The sequence below is a fragment of the Mauremys mutica genome, chromosome 6 (genome assembly GCF_020497125.1).
Source record: "Mauremys mutica isolate MM-2020 ecotype Southern chromosome 6, ASM2049712v1, whole genome shotgun sequence".
In the NCBI taxonomy this organism is placed as follows: Eukaryota; Metazoa; Chordata; order Testudines; family Geoemydidae; genus Mauremys; species Mauremys mutica.
In genome coordinates, this window is record NC_059077.1 from 66,404,565 (window position 1) to 66,419,519 (window position 14,955).

Consider the following 14,955-nt stretch of genomic DNA (forward strand, 5'->3'; position numbering starts at 1 on the left):
AAGAGTAATCCAGGATGCAAGGGTACATCTGCCTGCATGTGGCTTTATATTGGCTATGTATGCTGCTCGCTTGTGTGTTGTTCTGATCCCTGCAGAAATAATTGCTGGGTGGTGCAGCAAAGTTTCCTACAGCTCGGGGGGGAGAAACAAGGCAGCTCTCCCAAGAAATCTTAGGCAAAGGATTGCAGAAAACCTGCACGAAAATTTCCTAGAGCTCGCTATAGAGGATTCCAGGGACATCTCCCTGGACATTAACAAACTTTTCTGCTGTGGCCCCACAGGCTCTGTTATTAATTTCTGTCCCTTATCCCTCTTCTACCATACAACAAAGTTCATGAGAACTCAATCTCCTTTCACTGCAATATCAAAGCAAAATAAGCACTTACCGGAGTTCCCCTGTCTTGTGCACTACAGCTGGAATGCTAGGACTGCCTAGACCCCTCCGGAGTGGAAAAGAGGTCCTGACTTGCTGTGCCACCAGACGGCCCTTCCATGTGCTCCACATCATCCTCCAGTTCCACCCGCTTGTCCACAACTTGCTCACCAGAGTTGAGTCTGCTGGCCACTGCCTCCAGTCTCCCCGAAGCATCCACAGGGCTCCTGGCGGTGGAGGCAGGGTCACCACTGAGGATGGCATGCAGCTCCTTATAGAAGCGGCATGTTTTTGGCTGCATCAGAGTGATGGTTAGCCTCCCTTGCCTTCTGGTATCCCTGCTTCAGCTCCTTGATTTTAGCATGACACTGCTGCGTGTCCCTTTTGTTCCCCTTCTCCTGCATGCCATTAGCAAGTAGCCCATATGTATCGAAATTCCTACAGTTGGTGAAAAGCTGCGACTGCACAGCCTCCTTGCCCCATATACTTAGCAGATCCAACAGCTCTGGTGTGCTCCACGTGGGAACATGTCTGCTATGGAAAGCCGGCATGGTCAGATGGGAAGATGCTGTGTGAACGGTGCATGGCGAGCAAATAGGAAGAGGAATTTCAAAAATTCCTGGGCCTTTAAATGAGGGGTGCATACCCGTGTACCTTCAGAGCAGAATTCAAACTGCTGACCAGAGTGATCATGATGGACATTGTGGGACACCTCCTGGAGGCCAATTAAGGCAACATAACTAAGTGAGGAGTCTACACTGATGCGCTGTCGCTCTAATTACACCACAAAAAGCTCTATGCAGCTTGTCACCGTGGTTTTATTATGTCAGCATAGCAGGGGAGATACATGGGTGGGAGAGGCATGTCAGTGTGTACACCTCCACTGCTTTGTCAACGAAAGCTGACTTTTGTCGACAAAACTTTGTAGTGTAGAAAAGGCCTTAGTTTCTCTCACTGTGAATTGAGATAATGATACTTGCCCTCCTTTGTAAAGCACTTTGACATCCTTGGATGAAAACTGTTATTTAAGAGTTAAGAATTATTAGTATTATAAATATTATTTATATTTACTTAGATTAGGAAAAGACAAACAAAAACAACGTTGGTCAGTGCTCACACAGCCTTACACTTCCTCAGGTAAATACGTAATTAGGTAAAAAGAAAAGAGCAAGAAATATTGTTTGCCCGAGAGAGACTGTAGCAGCCCTTTTGATGTCATTACAGCCTGTAAGCTAGACACATAATTAGGCAGTTTTTAATCATATAAATGATAAGCTATTGTGCATCACATCATTATGGATCCTATCATTCCCTAGCACAGAAAAGGCAGCCAGAGGAGAAAACTTACTCCGAAAAATTCTCTTTGGTCCACTGCACACAGCATTTGATGCATCATCTCCAGGGGGAGGGATCTAGGGCTGCACAAAGAGAGCAAGGGACATGGCCATTCAACCGTGCAGGCACCCCCAATATCTAAAGGGAAATCTACATGCCTCAGGGCAGCCCTCAGAAAGCCAGCTACTCTATGCTGCTTTCCAGGACTGTGCTCCCCCTTCCCCCATGTGCTCCTCCTGGCCCCCATGGCAGCAAGGTTCAGGGAAGTGCTCTGTTGCTGCAGAAGGGCTGTGCATGAACTCCCCCACAGCCACCCATCCCTGTCCATTTCCACACACACTTTGAAGGAAGCAGATGCCATAGAGCGGGAGTAAATGCTGTCATGAAAACAGAATCTTAAAAGGGATACTGACACCACCCTAGCTACTAATATGCACTGGGTCACTATAGTATCACATTGATAATTAATTGCATTGCATCAAAGAAACATGGATAGTGTATTCATGAAATGATATGTTTCACAAATCCAGGTGGCAATGACTACAGATGAGTGTGTATTCTGTTTATCCTGTCCCTGGAATACAGGTAGTTTGTCTAGCTCAGCTCAGCTTTAATTATTTTCACTGAATTACCAAGCATGCTTATTTGATCACAGTAATCCTTTTTGATGAATCATATATCATCTGATTTATGTTACCCACCATGCCAAGAGGACTCTGCTTCTGTCTTTCTTCCAAGCTTACATCAGAAAATACCACAGTACCACATATGGTTTCTCCAGCCTTCAGCATAAATTGCACAGCCGAGAGGATGTTTGGATATGGATGGTAGCAGACTGCACAAGCTGAAAGTGCTATGGCATGAAAAATAATTTTGTGAAAATTGTCTTCCTGTTGTTTTATAATTTATTCTGTTTGCCTTTTATTTATTATGTGCTATTTAACTTCACTACTTTGCTGATGGAATCATTAGCAAATTTTCCACAGAGTAGATTTATAAATGTTGTGTGACCTCTTGTGGTAGAACACAATACTACAAGTATGAGTCACAGATAATAGCTTATGTAACCCATGAGCTACATATAGTTGAAGTCTCTCATGATGACTGAATTACTAATTAACTAAGGCTAACTCTGAACAAGGTGAGGAGGCTCTCAGCTAACAGTGAATCACAATGTAAACTCTCTTCATGCCAGTCATTCAGTGACTGCATTTATTTTTGGCTAACTCTGCATGGAAACCAGACTCAACTTTTGTAAACTAAAATTGAGCTTTTTTTTCCCCCCCAAAACTACGTATATCCTTTGATAAGATCTGAAGCTCCATGATTAGCATTCATGTGCTGACATCTGTACTGCAAATGGGATTTGATTCCTCTCAATAACAACACTTAGCACTGAAGAGATGGAGTAATGTATCAAGCCATCTGAATTCAGTTGCATTAAATAAAAGGGGTTTTGAAAGGATGTATAACCATTACCCCAATGGTTGGGTGAATGCAGATTTCACTGCCTGTAAGCCAAAATATTGCTTACTGCATTACATTTTAAGAACTGGCAGATACAGGAAGTTCTGTTGTGAGAGTGTCTATTATATTTATGTGTTTTCTATAATTGACTGGTGTGAACAAAGCTTGTAAAATAAAAGGTGTCAGGAAAAAAGTGGGTAATCATTTTTTTAAATCATCTGATTCTTTGTTCTTCATTTTGTGTATTACTTGTGGCCATGACAACCAATTGATAGTAGCAAGACTGCAATCCCTCTGCAGTCTTACTACAGCAGCAGCCTACTGATTCACTGCATACAGTGTGCATGCATGCTGAAAAGTCTGAAATAGAATATGAATACCTGGCATTAGATTAAATTTATCAGCAATGTCAGCATAACAAATAAGTGACAGACACCCAGTCCTATGAGCACTCTCCCTTTTCATTGTCAGTCTGTGTGCGTTGCAGGTACTCAGCACCCTGCAGGATTGGGCTTTATGTTAGAACCGTACCTGAGGGAAACTTAAGGCTTTTGCAATGTCACTTTTTTCTATTTATAGCAGTGACCTGTCACCTGTTATCACCTAAAACATATGGTGCTATATAAGATTGCTTTTAGTAAGGGCTTTACAGATAATTAATCTGTAGTCTATAAGGTGCCACAGGATTCTTTGCTGCTTCTACAGAACCAGACTAACACGGCTAACCCTCTGATACCAGATAATTAATATTAATCACATTCCAAATAGGCTTTAAAAGACATTGATTTGATTCATGTATATTTTTAAAATACTCAGCATTCCTGCTTATAAGCAAGTATTTATTTGAGATCAGTCAATAGTCTTAAAATCACAATATACTGTGCATTTTTGACATATGTACTAAATTGACTAATTACATAGTGATGCAGAGTTGCTCTGATTTTTCTTCCTTCTTCACCTACAGACCTCAACTTTTCTATTTTACCTAATTTAATGAGGCTAAATGTTGACTGCTTTGCATGCTTACTGATGCATATGAAACTCTCAATTCAGGTGGACAGTATTCCTAAGAATCAAATGGTAGTCTCTTGAGTGAAGCACAACGTGAGATATTCACTTAGGTCACTTCCATTTCCCAAATTAGTAGTTAAAAGTCATTGTTAATGTTGTTTATATAGCAAATATACAATGTTATACCTTTTAAATCTGTATGAAGCCTATATGTATGTTCTCCCGAAGTCTCCAGGTGACCACACAGGTGAAAAACAAGGAGCCTTAAAAAGACCAAAAATCCAACCTGTCAAAAGTAAGTACAACAAATATTTTTTATATCATGCCACTCACAATAGATGTATAAATACCACCTTTGGATTATGGGTCTTATTCACCACTGCCCTCCTCCACTTGAACAGTGATATAACTCCACTGAGTTACACCAGCATGAAATTGGATTAAGAGAGTGCTAAATCAGATCATATCTTCAGATTTCACACATGTGGCACAATAATGAATAACTCTTGTCTTGTGTTTTGCATTCACTGTATATTAATGGTACACAGTAAATTAATAACACTTTGGCTCTTGTATAGGGTTTTCTTTTCAGTGTGGGGAGGGGGTGGGGCTGGTGAGAGAAGATACATATCCTCAGAGTTTTCTTAGTATAAGGGAATGAACACACTTTTGTGAACTAAATCCCTCCAATACTGAGAACAGATTTGATGAGGAAACAGAAATAAGGAAAAATTACACACAACCAAAGAAAACTCAACCCAGTATGATGATTCTATGGTTACAATGCCAATCAGGAGAACCATGGAGCTCTCATCTTTGTCAACAGTGCTGCATGGACCAGGCCCTGCAGTGGGAGTGTTAGGGCAAAAACACTCCATCAAGGAGATCCCATGTGAAATGTGTGGGCATTTTAGTAGCATCCATTCTGCAACTGTAGAGCTAGATACTACATTTTACAGCTTACAGTTTTAGATGGTGGCTTTGATAACTTAGAGGCCAAGCTAACAGAAGCAGAAAAAGCCAACAAAGCACGTGAAAAGAAATGAGAAAGCTAACAGCCTCCATGCAGCCATCATTAAAGAAAATAAAATGTTAAACAGATTGCAAATCTTGGAAAATCATTCAGAATTTAAAATGTCAGAATAATTGGACTCTCTGGAGCAGCTGGAACAAACAATCATACTGCTTTTTTTGGAACAGTGGGTTCTGAATATATTGCAGTTGGATTTAGCTAAAGATCCAAGAAGAGTATTTTGAAAGATCATATAGAATCAAAATAAGGGCTCCATTTAAGACCCTTGAGCAAGATGCAGAAAGAGCAATCATATTTACTGTGGCAGATGTATGTGACAAAGAGAGAATCCTGGCAGTACCTAGAAAAATAATAGATGTGTTCTATTTAAAAATCTTGAAGGTTTGCTCTTCCCAGATATAAGCCTCTGAAAACATGCAAAAAGGAGAGAATTTGTTTTATATAAGACAAGTGTTTGAAGCAGCTCTCCTTCTCGTGGCCAAACTCCCAGACAGATTCTAAGGAGAAAACATGTATTTTGGAACACCGAATCAGCACAAAGTGTTGCAAGAGATTCCACAAGGATGCTAAGACAATACAAGACACTTGTATTTCTCTTTGCCTTCATAGGGTTTTTTGTTTGACCAGGATCAATACCTGGAAGCAGGGCCGGCTTTAGGCCAATTCCACCAATTCCCCCAAATCGGGCCCCGCGCCTAAGAGGGCCCCGCGCCCAGTGGCAAGGCCGCCGGGGAGATGGGGGGCAAATGGCCAAGAATCCCTTCCCTGGCTAGAGGCTCCTTTTTAATTTTTACTCACCCAGCGGCGCTCCAGGTCTTCGGCGGCACTTCGGTGGCTGGTCCTTCAGTGCCGTCGAAGACCCAGAGCGAGTGAAGGACCCGCCGCCGAAGACTAGGAGCGCCACCCGGTGAGTACAAGCCCCATGTGGTTCCTAAAGCCGGCCCTGCCTGGAAGCACTGCACATCCAGGGGGAAAGCCAGAGGTAAGATCAGGGACGTGTCATTGGGACTGGCTCCTCACAGACTTCTGGATACTTTCTTCTGATTTGTGTTTTTACTTTTGATTATGTAGCTTAACTGCAGATGACTGATTTTGAGTGTGTGCATGTGTAGGGCCTTTTAGTTTTTGTAACCAGACAACCCCTAAAGGTTAAAAGCATTTGCAGATCTGGAAGGCTAAGACTTTGCTCAGATGCTGAAGCTACAAATGGCCTGACCTTGCAGGTCCTAGGCAGGCTATGTACAGACTGCAGGGTCAGACCTTTAGGGCTTGAGTTCTCTCTCACACCAGTTTGTCATCCATGTAATTCCATCAGCTTCCAGACAGCTGCTCTTGATTTACACCAGTAAAAGTGAGATCAGACTCATGCACCACTGAATGCTCAGATACTCCATAACAGTTAAGGCCAGTTCTGCTTCCACTCAAGTCAATGAGAAAACTCTCTGACTTGAGTGGGAGCAGGATTGGGCCCTTAATGGGTGGGCTTTTTTTTTTTTTTTTTTGCTGCTGTTCAACCAGAATCCTGGCAGTCATACAAAGAATCTCACAGAATGAATGAGAGATCCTGCTTTCGCCAAGGATGGCTCTAGGCACCAGCTAAACAAGCAGGTGCCTAGAGCGGCAAAATATATGGGGCGACATAATGCTGGGGCCCCAGCTCATACCTGGAGCGGCGTCCCGGGCTGGATCCTGACCGCCCCGGGGGGCGGTAACCAGCCTGTTGTTCTGCTGCCGGGTACAGCGGAGCAGGGAGCTGGCTAAGTGGGGAATGTGTCCCCGCTGCTCTCCTGCAGGGAGCGGCCACCCCCAACCCCTCAGGCAGGAGCCGGTAGCATGGCCCTGCCCGGCTGCAGAGGAGAGCCGCTCCTCCTCAGCTTGTCCCCACCTCTGCAAGCCGAGGAGTAGCTCGTCCTCTGCAGCTGGGGCAGGGCCGCGCTACCGGCTCCCGCATGGGAGGGGTGTGGGGGTGGCTGATGACCGCGGGAGAGCGGCATGAACAAGCCGAGGAGGAGCGGCCCGTCCTCTGCAGCTGGGGCAGGGCCACGCTATCGGATCCACCTGGGGGTGGGGGTGGCCGCTGACCGCAGAAGAGTGGTGGGAGCTGGTAGTGTGGTCCTGCCCGGCTGCAGAGGATGGGCCGCTGCTTGGCTTGCAGTGGCAGGGACAAGCTGAGGAGGAGTGGCCTGTCCTCTGCAGTTGGGGCAGAGCTGCGCTACCGGCTCCCGCCTGGGGGTGTGGGGGGTGGCTGCTGACCGCGGGAGAACGGCGCGAACAAGCTGAGGAGCGGCCCGTCCTCTGCAGCCAGGGCAGGGCCGCGCTACCAGCTCCGCCTGGGGGGTGGGGGGGTTGGCTGCTGACCACAGAAGAGAGGCGGGAGCCAGTAGCGCAGCCCTTCCCTGGCTGCAGAAGACTGGCCGCTCCTCCTCGGCTTGTCCCCGCCACTCTCCCGCGGTCAGCGGCCACCCCCCACCACCCGGGCGGGAGCCGGTAGCGCGGCCCTGCTCCAGCTGTAGAGGATGGGGAAACATGGCGCCCAGGTGGGCCGCTCCTACTCGGCTTGTCCCCGCCTCTGACTCCTCCTCCTCCTCCCCCCCCCCCGTGCCGCCTCCTGCCAGGGAAGGGGAGAGGGGAGCAGAGCGGCAGCCCGGGCTGAGCCCAGCTCGTGCCAGGGCCAAGGCGAAGACCAAGGATGAGTGGGGCTGGGATTCAGCAGCAGCCCCAACCCCTGGCCCTGGGAGCAGTGGTGATGAGAGATGAATCCACCTCGGGCCAGATCTGCAGCAAGGTAAGAGTTAAGCCAGGCGGGAGGGTTTGGTTAAAATTACACTAGTAGGAAATTGTTTTATTTCACTAACTACAAATTCTCTGTTTTCATTTTTTTTTTAAATTTTACACAGTCAAAACAAAACTGCAAAGTGCGAACGTGTAAAAGCCCCCCAAAAGTGTGGGGGGGGGGGGAATTTTTGCTTGGGGCAGCAAAAAAACCTAGAGCCGGCCCTGGCTTTCGCATAGAAAATGGGAGGGTGAGAATTTCTCCCACTTTCCAAGGGAGATACTTAAAATGTACATTACTAAAACCAAGGAAACATCCTAGGAATTTCAACTTTAAATCAGCTCAGCTATTATGCTCATTGTTTGCTTCATAACAAATACTAAAAAGAGACCCTGTCAGCTTGTTTAGGGCCCAAAATGTACCTTCCTTATAATAAGGTAAATCTTCTGCAGCATCCCTGGTGCTTTTTATTGGAAAAGAATTTAATGGGAGGAAGAGGAGGTTTAAATCAAACAAATATTGGCCCTGATGCTCCACTCTTACAGAAAAACTTACAAGAAGGAGGTAACTACTACTGAAATTCTACAAGGCTTATCTTACAGCAACTGCATGCATGCATCCCAAAAGGAAGGGATTTGAGATCTAAGGAAATGGCAAGAAGTGCATTCTGCATATATAGGAATCCCAAAGATCCACAAGGAAAGCAAAGCATTATGCTAAGAAGAAACACTGATCATCTCTGGAAATGGCTTCTCCTTCCATAGTGCTTGGTGGATTCCCACACTACTGGAAGTTTTAGAAATATTTTGTCCTGTCATAGTAAATTTAATCACAAAATTCTGCATTGTCCTGGTGCGGAAAATTCTACAAAGCTTCTTGCATAATTTAGGTCCCAACAGTCACATGAGGCACTGGCTATTGTTAAGACTGCAAAATAGCTTCAGTTGAAATTGTTCATTTTCCAAATAAAACATTCTGTGGGGGCTGAAATTTTCCATGCTCGATTAAAGCTGGAAAATGATTTTTTTTCACGTTTTAGTTAAAATCTGTTAAATCTGATTTGAAGTATGTGGTATAACAAATACGCTTGTATGTTGTATTTTTATTGTCTTTGCCATGCTTTATTCCCCCAAGCAGACAGCTTAGACATGGGTGAACATTAAAACTTCACATGAATGTAAAAAAATTCTCTCTCTTTTCCTGCTCATGTAACTAAAAGATGGCAGAATCAAGTTTGTTTAAACTTTTCAAAATAATTAACAATTTAGTTTAAACTAGAAATATGGAGAGTTTCGAAAGTCATAAGCCATTGCAAGAGGGAGTTTATTGCCAGACTCCGGCAGCTTGTTCTAATCTATGGCATATCAGGTTTTGAGAGTGGAGGAGTATTTTCTAACAGTTCAAACTGCCTTCAAAACAGATACATTCTTCCTTGTTGTGGTAGAAGAATTGTATGGGGAAAGAGGTGGTAAAACATACCCTCCTGTCAGGTAACTATTTTGGTCAGGTGAGAGTGAAAGAAAGATTTAAGCTGCAGAAACAGTGGGGACACATAACAGAGCAGTAGAACAAGTACTAATAGAGAATGGTATTTAATGAATGGTACTCCACATGTATGCTGTCCGGGATCAATTTCCTAACAGAGTTGTGCGAATACATGATTTTTTTTGTTTGTTTGTTTGCTGGCAATTCCAAAAAAATCCAAATAAAAAAAATTGTTTTAAGTTGACCCAAAATGAAATTTTTCAAAATTTTTGGCAAATATAAGTCATTTAGGTTTCAAGCTTTTTATAATGCTTTTAAATATTTTCTTGATGAAATTGAAGTAAATTTCAATACAAAAAGTCATTTTGAATTGGAAAATCAAAGTGTTTAATTTCAAAACCGTTAAAAATGAAACTTTTTCCCCCCTTTTTTTTTTTTAACCAAAACCATTCAGTGAATTTGACACAAATTCATACAGTGTTTTGGTCAACCCAAATGTGCATTTTCTGCCCCAAAAAATCCCCAAAACCTGCAGTCAAAAAATTTCACCTGGCCTTAGTCCTTAATTTCATCTATATTGTACAGTTTCAATAAGGATTTTAATCTTTATGAGTGAATAACATTTGATGTTTCTGGGTTGTGACTAACTGAAATTTTGTTGTAGAATGAAGAGTTACCACATCAGTAACTTTTGGAAGTGGGTTCTAAGAGGTAAAGAGGAAAGAGGTATAGTACTGACACTCAAAACTAGACCATTAAATAGTGATGTATCGGGTAAGTCTTAAATTATACTAGAAGTTTACACTATTTATTCAGCTTTTAGAAGAGATTACTCTCATTTGGATTATTCCATTTGGGTTGCCTCAGTTTCATCCTTTTTCTTAGGTAAAGTCTACGCTACAAAATTAAGTTGACCTAAGTTACGTCAATGTACAGCCACCACAGTAATTAAATTGCTTTTGCATGTCCATGCTATGCTTATTGTGTCGGCAGTGCACATCCTCACCAAAAGCACTTGCACCGATTTAACTGTCAGTGTGGGACATTGTGGGACAGCTTCTAAAAGGCAGCAACAATCAATGTAAGCAACACATTGTTCACATTGACACTGAGTCGACTTAACTACATCGACCTAAGCACTACACCTCTCGTGTAGTTAAGTCAGTGGGGGAGTTACATTGGTGGGAGCTACATTTTAGTGTAGACACTTAGAGAGTTAGATAGATATAAGCTGCCTTAGGTCAGCTTAACTCGGTAGTGTAGACCAGACCTCATATGCTTAACTCTCATGGTGCTGCACTAAGACTTTGTGACCTAGCATGCTGTATCTCGTTAATTATAATCCAGATGGAAGAATAAAGAGTTTGCATAATTTAACAAGATATGCTGCAATAATATTACTAATATTATGAGAAAATCCAAGTTAACAATATGCATTATGAACAAAAAATAGTCTTTTATTTGTATTTTATACTCTCTTATTACATACTCTGGGAAAGATTAAACTGCATTTTCCTAATCTCTCATTTTGGATTTCCCAGAAATCATGTATTCAGAAATACAGAAAGTTAAGATCAAACTAAATTATAGAACAAGCATACCACAAATAATATTAGAAAACACTACAACGTTTTAGGTCTTGTGACAAATTCAGTCAGCTTCTGCTCTCATTTATAGTGGTATAAATCCAGAGTAAAGTCATATATTTCATAGTGTCGATATACAACAAAAAATAAGTAGGTGAATATATACCACATAAACAGGTATAAAAAAGCCCAATAAAAATTCCTTTAAAAAAATACAACAAACCTTTGATAACTTGATTTCGCTGGAGTATAAATAAGATTTCTGTGCCGCATCACAACAAATCCTATACAAAATGGATTCAGCGATGAAAAATAAAACAGGGACATGCTCTGGATTCATGGGAGCATGGTCCAAAGAAATTAAAAGGATGTCCAAAGCTTCTGAAGTGAAAACAAAATGGAGAATAAATTCAATACAGAGTTCAGTCTTTAGGGCTCAATTCACAAAGGGATTTAGGCACTGCAGCACCTAACTTTTAGGAGCTTGGTCAACCAGTGGTATTGACAGCCTCGAGTTAAATACCCAAGTACCCTATACAATACATGGGGAAAGTTAGGCACATAACAATGGGAGCCACAGAAGCCAGCATGCTGAGTAGGGTAAACTAGCCAATAGGAAATCCCAAGGAGAGGAGTATGGCCTAAGCCCCACCCTCAAAGGGAGTTAGGTGCCTAAGTCATTTTATGGCTCTAGCCCTTAGTTCCTTCTGATTGTGTACTGTATATACTATACTCATTTCACACCTTCCACAAAATTTAAATTCTTGCCAAGTTATGAACAAATAAAACAAGCTTTATTTTCACAGTTCATTCAGTTTGTTTGCCTTCTGTGACTATTATTTTGAGGAGAAAACAAAGTTCAACTGTCTGATAACCTGTATTCAACAGCTACTGAAATTTTCTGTTAAAGTATGTATTGAAATATATGGTACAAAACTGTCTGAATTAATAATCAGAGGGGTAGCCATGTTAGTCTGGATCCGTAAAAGCGGCAAAGAGTTCTGTGGCACCTTATAGACTAACGAACATTTGTTAGTCTATAAGGTGCCACAGAACTCTTTCCTGAATTAATAATGTTAAACGAATTACTGAGAAGTATAATATAAGCTGCTTCTTGAGATATATCACATTTCAGAAAGTTTCTATAGCGTCAACTTTTCTGTCATTTTTTGCTAGGTGTGCTGATCTTTTTGTGGTATCAATGAAAATGGCCTTACAAAACTATAGTGGAAAAGACAGAATTGCTTTTTATGGTTGAAAAGGCAGTTAAATTGCTTTTTCAAGTTTTACGTTTTTTAAAAATTACATGATGGCTTTGTTCAATTTTGGTTAATGATTTGTGTGAATCTGATGCTCATGAAAGTGACAGATTTATAGATCTCATAGGTAAAGTTTAAGCCAGGAAATCACTATGCAAATTTCCTCAAACATGCCTGCCAATGTGCCTCAATCTTAACTTAAAATCCCCTGCTTTTTCTGCCAACCTTCAAAGTCTGTAGAAAGAAGAACCTCCCCTAACCTCCCCACAAATCCTGCAGGCAGGAGTGAAACCACAGTCCCAAATCTTCCAAGTTCAATACTTCCTTTTCCCCATCTTGATCATCCACATGTTGTATGATTAAAGGATCAGTCTTTGTCCAACAAATTTCCCAGCCTCCTCCACTTGTCCAAAAATAGAGGAGGAGGAGGAGTATTGACGGTGCTGTAGCTCGTAGAGGTCTCAGCTGGGTTGGGAATATATTGTGCTAGAAACTGTACAAACATTTAGCAAATCACAGTCCTTGACCCAATGAGCTTACAATCGTGTATATGTACTAGCTCCATCCTAGTTCCTGAGCTGCTGTGCAAAATTCTTAAAAGTCCTTTCCTCTCCAAAATAATAGTATGGGAAAAGATAAATATTTTATTTATTAATTATGCAAAAGCCTTTTCTCCATGCAACCAGTAAAAACAATGTTCTTTTATTATTTATTGAATGACAAGAGCATGCTCATGCCGGCACAAAACAGAGGTCCCTGCCTCAAGGAACTCCATGAGGAAATAAGGGTCAATACTTTTGAATCCTGTTGCATGATTGTGGCTTAAACAGACAAACAATAGTATTCAGACACATAGTTTATCAATTGACCAGAATATGGATTTATCATTAAGTGGTGCAGCTACTGTATTATTATTACTTTTAAAATAATCAACAGTTCGTTGTTGGCAGGTTGATATTGGTAGACTGCTCCTAAGAAGTAATCTGAACTAAAAGAAGGATTCTTAACCCTCCGGAAGAAAAAGGTATCCACATATTATCAACACATTATTCCTTCCCAACTGTAATAGCTCTTTGAAAGATAGGCCTTTCAGAGCAATTACAAAAACCTGTTCCACAACCTTATCAAACCATCCATTAAAAAAATCTTGTAAGTCTCCCAACACTACAGTAGAATGCACAGTACTAGAACCCCTACAATTCTGATCATTCTTACATTCAGCTTGTATTCCAAATTATCAGTCATTTTTAACAATATGATCTTTTATCAACTGACAGCTCAGTTCTTTGTTTCCCCCCGTTCCTGTAAGTTTATAGCTCTCAACATTTTTTTTCCAAATCACTGATAATATTTTGTATACTACCTTCTCAAACTTCTCATTTCTGGAGGAGATAATCTTTGGCAAAGCATATAGAGACAAATTCATCCCTGGCTTGCCTGGATTGACTTTAATTGGGTTACATCATGGTGCGTCTGGCTCACTAACTATTTATTTGATTACTGAGTGTAAGCAACTCCATAACTTTGTGAATATTATCTTCTTAAGACAGTCTAGTCATCATTAACAATCTCAAATGCACATGATTTTTAGAGGTAAAAGAGTATGAAGAGAAATAGGCACTTTTCAGTCAAGTGCCTTAGGCTTCAGCATCTTGCTCAAACCCTGTAAATTATGAGGGAAATAATGTTTAGGTCAGCCCAAAATCACTAAACAAGAAAAGAAAAATGAGGAATTGCAAGATGATGAGCATAGAACTCTCTGCACACCCATCTATTGTGATTTGTTCCCCATTAGAGAACTTGTATTCATAGTACAATATCCACAAACCCCCCAAGAATTCCCAGCTTAATAAAAGCAACACAAGATTATATAGTAGTCTTGATATTGCTTTCACAGGCACACTATTGAATTGTTTCCTTTTCCTTTGTAGATTTCCTTTTTCACATGAATACAATCATTAGCTCAAAGTACACTGAAAAATCCAACACTTACAACTAAAGACCATCTGATCATGATCCGATATTGCAGTAAATGTAGAGAATGTTTGCACGCATCCCCCACCACATCCCAGGGTTTTTGACAGGCAATATCACTCCACCAGCAGACTTATTTGAATGAGGTCCCATTTTACTTTTGGAATGACCCCATACGTTTGAAAAAGAGCATGAGTACCATACCATCTATAAAATAGGAATGGAATGACTTTGCTTTGTCCTACACATCAGCTGTGCAGACTGTAGATCATAGATGTTGCACATACACTCATTCATCATTTCTGTTTCAAATATGCAGGACTGCATGATTCTCTCTTTAGCCACTCTACTGCACTTGCTCTCCAGCCTGGCCAGAAAAGCTAAGGTATGTGTGCTGATTATGAATTTAAACCTACTTGCCAGGACATTATTTTCATAAATCTTATTCTAGCTAAAATGCTGTCAGTAAAAAAAGTGAAAATACCTTCGTGTCCATGCAAGAGTTTGTATAGGATCCTCTCTTTAACTGACTTTACTAAGGAAGGGCTACCACAATTAAGAACATTTTAGATTGAAACAACAGTTAACATTTTCATTTAAAAAGTCTTCAGAACTAATTCAATATTCTGCAATTTTATTAATGGGCATAATTAGGAAAG

General features: G+C 41.4%; 1 protein-coding gene across 8 annotated transcripts in view; it reads right to left on the reverse strand.

The window, feature by feature from the left end:
- The window catches only part of TMEM232 (transmembrane protein 232), a 133,805-nt gene that overhangs the window by 89,335 nt on the left and 29,515 nt on the right, over positions 1-14,955 (reverse strand). For 7 of the 8 annotated variants that reach the window (XM_045020178.1, XM_045020182.1, XM_045020177.1 and 4 more), the window contains 3 exons: positions 11,287-11,444; positions 4,373-4,472; positions 2,410-2,561 (listed from right to left, as the gene is read on the reverse strand). In XM_045020178.1, coding sequence (XP_044876113.1) covers positions 2,410-2,561; positions 4,373-4,472; positions 11,287-11,444 — 410 coding nt within the window. The remainder of the gene's footprint in view (positions 1-2,409; positions 2,562-4,372; positions 4,473-11,286; positions 11,445-14,955) is intronic. The other variant, XM_045020185.1, reaches the window with a different exon arrangement.